This window comes from Nipponia nippon, unplaced genomic scaffold (assembly GCF_047370975.1).
Source record: "Nipponia nippon isolate SJK-2023a ecotype South Korea unplaced genomic scaffold, ASM4737097v1 scaffold_2, whole genome shotgun sequence".
In the NCBI taxonomy this organism is placed as follows: Eukaryota; Metazoa; Chordata; class Aves; order Pelecaniformes; family Threskiornithidae; genus Nipponia; species Nipponia nippon.
In genome coordinates, this window is record NW_028262336.1 from 14,208,721 (window position 1) to 14,217,515 (window position 8,795).

An 8,795-nucleotide genomic window follows, 5' to 3' on the forward strand; every position below is an offset into this window, starting at 1 on the left:
AATAATTGCAAAGTTTTCAGGGCATGATGGTTAGGGAGATGCAAGAGGAACAGTGCTAGTAGAAAGAGGACTTTTTTCCTAAAAATCAGATTATTGACATAGTTGGAAGAGGACTTTGGGGTCCATCATCATATTTTTGAAGCTCTTTCTTCATGGCTGCTATTGAGCCACTTAATAGAAATACATGACAGAGTTAATTGCAAGTGCCAGCTAAGACATTTGTACTCACAACACCGAACAGTAATTTAATTTAGGTCATTTTATTTAACTTTGTTCATACTATTTTGATTCTTCAGAGTCTGAGGATGCTGCCTCTGCTTTCTCATTTTCAAGATGATATCCCTTCTACATCACCTAAGCAATGCAAAATGACTCATTTCCACATTAAGAACAAAAAGTAACAGCACTGGCTTGGCATATGCATACAAGTTAAATTATTCAAGCTTTGGTGGAAACTGTCATAAGACATCCACCTTAGTCATTCCTGAAATGTCTTTCAAATGCAGTCTCTTAGACTCTACACTACATCATTAGCAAACAAGACAAAAATGCAGAATATCCGAGTAGCTGACAAGTAGAAGCTCACACAGATCTTCACAGTTATTTGTCAAACCCGGTTGCTGAAGTTATTGTAGCTACTTTAATTATGGTTGATGTTATTTGGGAGATTTTTTTTTCCCTAGTATTTTTGCTGCAATTGTCATAGTCCTCTGGCTACCTAAGGTTTTCAAAGTCTGAATGACTTTATTTTCCTATTAGAATCTTGACAATGATATATAGGACTGTTCCACTCTTCTTCAGTGCCCATATCAGTAGTATCTCACTCGAACTGAAAGCCCACCTTAAATATGTGCATTTACAGTATTAGCAAGCTTTGCACTGCATAATTACAGGCAAGCTGTGACAGATTTTAAACATTTGAGCCGCGCTTTGAATTTCTGTTCTTTCAGGGTGATGCTTGCACCCGGGGCAAGGACCAACCATCAGACATATGAAATATCACTTTCAGTACTGCTCAGCATCTTTTGTAGCACATAAGACATGCTCGTTGTAACAGATCCTACACACGAAGCAATGCTTCAACTGTGAGGAATGTAAGTTTTCTGTTACACTACTCCCAAATACACTCACCTGGTTATCGCTGAAGCCTGTGATGAAGCTTTGAATTGACTGCAGCATCTAATGCCATCTCTGTTTTTTACAGTCACCCTTCAAATCATGCTGGAGAATATTCTATTTGCAACAGAAAGCCTCTTGAAAGAAACCCTTCTGGCACTTTACAGAATACATTAGACTACTTATCTCTAAAAGCATTCCATTTAGTGTGAAATCCAAATAAATCTTAAAAAAAATCAATAATAAGAATGTGATTCAAGAGAAAGTAAGTGGTGAAGGCTTAGGAAGACACATCAAGATACTTGAACAAGTCCTACTAAGAGAAAACTTGTTGATGCATTAGGAACTTGATGTATTAAAATTTTATTCCTAAAATTCAAAATGTGACACTTCAGGATGTTCCCCAAGGACATGTGTAATTCCATGATCAATTTTTAAAACTAATCATTTCCACCCACTCTGGCAAATAACTCAGCTTTTTTTGTATTGCCAATAATAGCTCTATATCCAAGTTCTCCAAAATCCATCTCAAACAAGATCATTGTATCCTATGAGCCATGAAAATTTCTTATGGGAAGAAAGAGAGATAGGAGAAGGTATTTTATTTTTTATATTGGTTTGGGATTTTTTAATAAAGAAGTTCACTTTTTGCCTGATATATCAAAGATGAAAACGCACTCACAGAAAGAAGGGATGGTTCCTTTAGGTTTCAACACTGCCATTTCATTTTAATCTAAAATTTGCCTTACACTAGGCAAAGAGCAGGGAAAAAAAGTCTAATTTTTATCTTGACAAAGCTTTAACCACATACTGTAAATAAATAAAGATTATAGTAATGGTAAAATTGCACAGCACCAGTAGCAAGAGATATCATTCATTGTGCATTTCCATGTTGTTACTACGAAGGATATCAGTATTGTATGCAAAATAAACCATTTTAATAACCTTTCTGCAATTCAAATTAGTTTAGATTTTAAATGTATTTAAATATATCATTCTAAAAAGTTAATCCTTTCGTATACTATTTTACATCTTTTTTATACTCTGGCATTCTAATTACCACATGCCAGAAATACTCCATGGCTTTGAGTTTTTTTTAGATGACTGCATTCTAAGCATTCAGTTAAAACATCTAAGCTTTCAGGGTAGCTGCGGGGGGGGGGTCAGTTTAATAGGAAAAGGACTGCTTTCAGAGTGCTCACTGCATAACAACCTCACCACTAGACACAAGAAAGAGTAGGAAAGGAAAAAGCAAAGTTAATAGGCCAGGACCGCTAGCACTGTGTATGCCATGTCTAAGAGACGTTGTAAGGAATTGTCCTGCCTCTCTCTCAAGGAGGTGGAGGTGTTTCTCTGTGGAGGTGCTTCTCTGAAAGCCATGGCTCCCATTGCCATCACTGTCTATCCCTGCTCACAAATAAGGTTGCTTTCTAAAAGGAAAATCTAGCCATGGTTTCTGGAGACAGTCTAAAGAACACCCTGAAGACAGGGTACTCCCAAAGTCTTGATCCTACCGTAACAACTGGGGCATCTTTTGAGCAGTCCAAAGGTTTTCCAAAAGCTGATTCATCTGATTTTCCAACAGATAATTCGGAAGAATGGGGTTTTGGTCCCAGGGGCACCGACAGGCAGCACTGCAACAGGTTACTGCAAACAAGAGGCAGCATCAGTAAGAGCAGTGAAACTGCTCTATTTCCAGACCTGCCTCAGCGTAATTCTGTATTTTTATTTCCAAACTTCTAATACGCAATGGAGAGAGGAAAGAAATGCAGTCATGTTCAAATGTCAGCACAGCAATATGTTGGTGACCAAGCACAGTGCACGACTAAATTTCATGCTTCCCTGAATTGCAAATAATTTACAGAGCTATCAGGCCACTGGTTTAATTCTCCTATTAAACTGGCAGTCATTTGACCCAGGAATTGGCCATTTAACATGTGAAAAAACCCCTTCATTACAGGATTTCGTAATTTTTTTACATTTATCCCAAACAATCAAATGATGCAAAAAGTTATAACTTTTAAATTGAGAGCTTTATTGTACTTATTATTTCTGAAACTTTTTCACTGCAGGACTCATACTTGAAGGTGCATTATACACATATAGAAATAGCATTCCAGTGATCTACTTTGGAGTAGGTTTAAAGAAGCTTATTTCCCTTAAACACCCCCCCCCACACACACACACAAAAAAAAACCACAAACAAAAAACCAAAAGAACCAAAAAACCTCAAACCAAACAAAAAAACCACGGAATAGTTTATGAAGAAAACCACCATCTTACCACTGTTGCAAACTCAATAGTCTAACCTGGTCAGACCAACATTGGGATAATTGTACAAAATTAGTAATTTATGTTAAAGTTTTTAGCTTGTATTTTGGTTTAGTATGCATAAGCACAGAGCTATGTTTACCACCTAAATCAGATGTATAACGTTCCAAGGGGCTGGGCACATCTCCCCAGACCTTCCCTTCTGCACGGCAAGATCAACAAAATTTAGGTCATCCTTGAGAGACCCGATGTTGTTTTGTTCTTAAGTATCTCTAAGGATGGAGACTCCACAACCTCCCTACACAACTTAATCTGCTTTTTCCCTATTCTTGCCATTGGAAAGCATTTTTTTCCTTTTTCTGAATGCCTGAATCTCCCTTGCCACCATTTACTTTTGTTCTGCCTCCTACGATTATAGAGAACACTTTTTTGTCTCCTTTTTAATAGCACTTTTTATCAATAGAAAACCAAAATGAATGGTCTGATTTTGCAGAAATGCAAGAAGTCCCAAACATCCATGCTTCTCATTGGAGTCAGGAGAGTTTGAAAGTGCTTTTGCTGTTTATATCGAGCCACTTTTTTGGATGGTCTAATTAGAAGTCTAGTTTTGGACTTTAACATTGAAAAAATTAGTTAATCTAAACCCCTTTTCTTTAGTGGTATAGAACTGCTAACAAAACAAAGCATTCCTTAACACCTGTCTCACTCACCAACAGCCATCCTTTCCAAGCCATGTCCCTAAAAGCATCCTGAAGCACATTAGCCTAGAAAGCCTACAGAAATACTTTTAAGAATCCCCACAGACCTCTCATTCCCTAAGAAGCCAAAAGGAAAGGTGCCAAAGCCTTTATGAAATCTTTGCTAGTAGTATAAAATCCTGAGAATGGCCATACTGCAGGTCTGCCCAAGGGTACATCTAAAGTAGCATCTTGGTTGTAACAGCACCCAGCAGCCAGTGCAGCAAGCCTGTCAAGGCTATGGCAGCCATGCAGTGATACCTCCCTCAGTCACTCACTCTCCCAGTTCTGCCACAGTTTGCAGCTGTGGCTGTGTGCAGAAAATGCTCAAGTTCACCCATGGGCTGAAGAGATATTTCATGGGTAGAACGGAGACGTAGATAAGTTGATTTATGTGTTTAAAGCCAAAAAAAGCATAACAGAGATAAAATAAAAAATAAAATTATTAAAAGAATGTATTGAACTTTTAGTCTCTTGCTGCAGAGTTACCTGAGAATGCATGATTTGTGATTTATTTCACTGGACTTCAGTATAGCACTGAGAACATGTTCAGGGTTTTTTTTTCTGAGGAGGAACAGCAGTAACAAGGTTCATAGTTTGCCTTGCTGAATTGGGCCAGGCCAGGTGGATCCTTTTCATACCAATTTCTTACAAGTACAGAGGAAAAAAAATAAAGACCTGCCATCATCTGCTGGATGGAATTAGGACAGTTAAGTATCACACCCCTTTCTGACTCCCCAGGTCCTCAACCTGGAAACCTGGCCAGTGGAAAAGGACCAGGGGGTGTTGGTCAACAGCAGCCTGAATATGAGCCAGCAGTGTGCCCAGGTGGCCAAGGCGGCCAATAGCATCCTGGCTTGTATCAGAAATAGTGTGGCCAGCAGAACGAAGGAAGTGATTGTCCCCCTGTTCTGGCCACTGGTGAGGCCGCACCTCGAATACTGTGTTCAGTTTTGGGCCCCTCACTCCAAGAAGGACATCGAGGTGCTGGATCGTATCCAGAGAAGGGCAACGAAGCTGGTGAAGGGTCTAGAGCACAAGTCTTATGAGGAGCGGCTGAGGGAACTGAGGTTGTTCAGTCTGGAGAAGAGGAGGCTGAGGGGAGACCTTATTGCTCCCTACAACTACCTGAAAGGAGGTTGTAGCGAGGTGGGGGTCAGTCTCTTCTCCCAGGTAACAAGTGACAGGACAGTAGGAAATGGCCTCAAATTGCGCCAGGGAGGTTTGGATATTAGGAAAAATTTCTTCACCGAAAGGGCAGTCAGGCATTGGACCAGGCTGCCCAGGGAGGTGGTTGAGTCCCCATCCCTGGAGGTATTTAAAAGCCAGGTAGATGTGGTGCTTAGGGACATGGTTTAGTGGTGGACTTGGCAGTGGTAGGTTAACAGTTGGAACTGACGATCTTAAGGGTCTTTCCCAACCTTAACGATTCTATGATTCTATTCTGTAATCAGCACTCCACTCCTCAAAGAGGTAGGAGAGGGACCAAGATGAGGAAAAGTCCCGGCTCTTCTGTGCCTTTGATGGGTGTGAGGAGGTCCTGACCTAAGCTGCTATGCTAATTAGAAGACTGCAGCTGATTTTAGAAAGATGTGGTGCAGGGCCCTACAGGGCTGGCCAACTGAGCAAGGTTTAGTTTGCTGCTGTATTATGGAAGAACATTGTCTGGTTTCTCTGTAAAGCTGGCATTCCCCATTGCAGAGGCACTTCTTCCCAGTGGTACCTCTGGGATGGTGCAATTGTATATAGGCCTGAAAGCAGGACAATGTCAAAGTAGCACAAGTCAGTCCCATGATGAATTTTTGAGGCTTCAAATACAAAAACCACTTCATTTTCTTATTCTCCTTTGCTCAGCACCAAACAGTGAGGACCAGGAAAGGAATCAGTCCACTTCAGGTCAATGGAAAAACAATCAAGCATTAAACACTCACAGTTACCGCCACCCCATAGCCTTGTCTCTTTCAATACAGACACACCTGTCTGTTTGTCCCAACACTTCCAGGCAAATGATTATTTTAGTTAAGCAGGGTCTCCCTTCTGTATGCTCAGAGTGCTCACGCATTTGCCAAGCATTGAGCAAGCTCCTACCTGCTTTCAGCTCTCTTTAAATCAAAGATGACTAGCATGATGAGTAGAAGAGAAGTTTTATTTTTATCTTATTTTTGCATCATGCCAGGCCTGAATGCAAATTCACACTCCCAAGGGTATCTCAGGAGAAGTTAGAGGAAGGAAAAAAAAAAGTATCTATCTACAGTACTTTACTGGCCATATCCAGAACAAACACAGTGGAGTGGGATATGCCAGTAGTAAAATATGTCCCAAATATACGTTAGATGAGTGGCCACTACAAGGAGTAGCATAAAGGTTGATATCGCTGTCACGTTCACCCTGGACACATATTAACATCAGTGCCATTCTGATAGTGGCATGTAATACCTCAAAAGTCATCGGGAGCTGCAAATTCAATGAGAGAGATATTTTACAACAGATTACATTTTTGTAGGCTGGAGTATTGTAAATCTTTATTCCACCATAAAACATTTTAAAATTAAGTAAATAAGGCTCAAAAGTCTCAAGGAGAGTTGCCTTCTGCATGTATTTAATTACACATGGTATAACACATACCAAAATTTAAGAGACAGATGGGAAGGACGCCTGCCTGCAACAATTACATGTGGAATAAAAGGGGATTAATACTGCTCAATTTTCATGTCAATGACTTCGTATAAATTCATGGAAAACTGCCGCAGCAAGTAGTTATTACTGCTGCTACAGTGCAACATTAAACAGCGGTCAAGGAAAAGAAGCTTTTGACACAGAAATAGTCTGCATAATACAAGCCTTCACTGACAGGGTTTCATTCAGCTGCCTGTTCTTCACTATATAAAATGATATAATGAACTATAATAGAATTGGCTATGGTTTGTTAGTAGGTGCATAAGTACCAAAATAAAAAATTGAAATTAATAGCAGAGCAAGTCAAATATTACATCCTCTTCTTAGTGCCTCTAATGGTTTGTCATGCTGAACTGATGGTTGGTTGTGTTCTCCTCACATTGTAGATTAATGTGTTTAAAGGAGATGATAGAGGAATACTGAATTAACTCCTAATTCGTGGGCTGCAATTTACCTGATAAGTTCGTACACATGGATGAAAGACTGTTGATCACATCACACTTCCCAGGCCAAGACTGCAAGAAGGCTACTCCAACAGACCCAGGATGAATTCATAGCAAGAAGCACAGAAGCTGCACGGAAGCACTGGTTGACACCACAAAACTGGCAAATCTGTGAAAAAGCTGGTCCAGCCCTCAGCTCTGACCTAATAAAAAAGTTCTTGTTTCTGGCAACATGCTCACTGCAAACTATTCAGCTGATGGGGCCAAACTGTGCAAACGGATGTCTGTAATGAACATAAGGACCCTGGAAGAATAACAGTGGAGGTCCTAAGCTGCATGCCAAGCCAATTTGTTGGATTCAACATAAAATAGATACTTCCATTTTTCAGTGGACGGTTCAAACTTTGTATGCCTGCATTTGAGGATTGAGGACCACAGCAGAGCTCATCTTATTGCATTTGTTTAAGGAGGAGGGTGGAAAGGATCAAGAGCAAGGGTCGATCCTGGCAACAACTTTTTTGAAGGAGCTGTTGCATTTCCTGGAAGCCCAGAGTGAGCCAGATTCTGAGTGGAGGGATGCATCTCTTGCTCAGACTGAGGCAGATACCTCCATCCGGGAAATAAGCAGGTCCTTTGCATCCTGACACTATCACTTATTATACCTGCAATGCATTGCTTTTTCACATTCAACTCCCTTGTCCACCCAGCAATTTTCTTTGTCAGAGGTCCGATTCCAGGGTTGCCATCTTTACAGCCATGGTGAAGTTCATGCTCCCAGAGTATAGATACTCCATCGATGCTACTATTTCCTGGAAATAATAACCTTACTTAACACAATATAATTGCACATTATAAGATCACAGCTGAGCATCTAGTAGAGCAATCCAAGAACAATTTACTAGTAACGTGAGAATAATTCTCCCAGCTATAACTTGCATGAATGGCTGTAGGTCACAGTGGTATGGGTACTCAGCGATGGCTCTTTCACAGGCCAGCATTATCCAACAACAGCACCTGCTTTTTCAGATCTTTCCAGAACAAAATTTGGAAAGGGAGTATCTTTTACACCAGTTTCGCTTCTTCACTCCCTCTTGCTTGCTTTTGCAATATGGTCTCTACAAGTGCTCTGAAGAGAGCAGAGGGGATGCAACTGACATCTTTTAAGGTTTTTTTGGCATTTCAGTTTTCCATTTGTTCATTTCCCTCACAGAACAAATTTTTAGGTGGTACCGGAGGGCCTGTTAAGTGGGGTTCCAACAGGCAGACCGCATTTTATACATATTTTCCCCCTTGTCTTGAAGCTAGTGGATGCAAACTTCACAAGCCCAACACTGCTCTAAATATGATACAAGTATTTTGTGGTCGCTTGAGCTACAGCTCTTTTCAAAAATAAAAAAAAAGGAGCTGGTCAAAGAATATCTGATTTGCAGTTATCAAGACGCCAAGGTCAACTTGAACTGGAAGGCTCCAAGCTTTCATCACATCTTCTCCAAATCACTATTAAGGCATGAGATAGAAACCCTTTGCTTGTAATAGGAGCAGGATTAGATTT

At 40.4% G+C, this 8,795-nt stretch overlaps 1 protein-coding gene across 1 annotated transcript in view; it reads left to right on the plus strand.

Moving 5' to 3' along the window:
* Window positions 1–7,462, plus strand: part of LOC148055660 (uncharacterized) — a 32,993-nt gene extending 25,531 nt beyond the window's left edge. Inside the window, exon 6 of the mRNA XM_087758253.1 lies at window positions 7,187–7,462. Within this exon, the coding sequence (XP_087614379.1) occupies window positions 7,187–7,223 (37 nt within the window). The 3' untranslated portion in view covers window positions 7,224–7,462. The remainder of the gene's footprint in view (window positions 1–7,186) is intronic.
* Window positions 7,463–8,795: the final 1,333 nt, after the last annotated feature.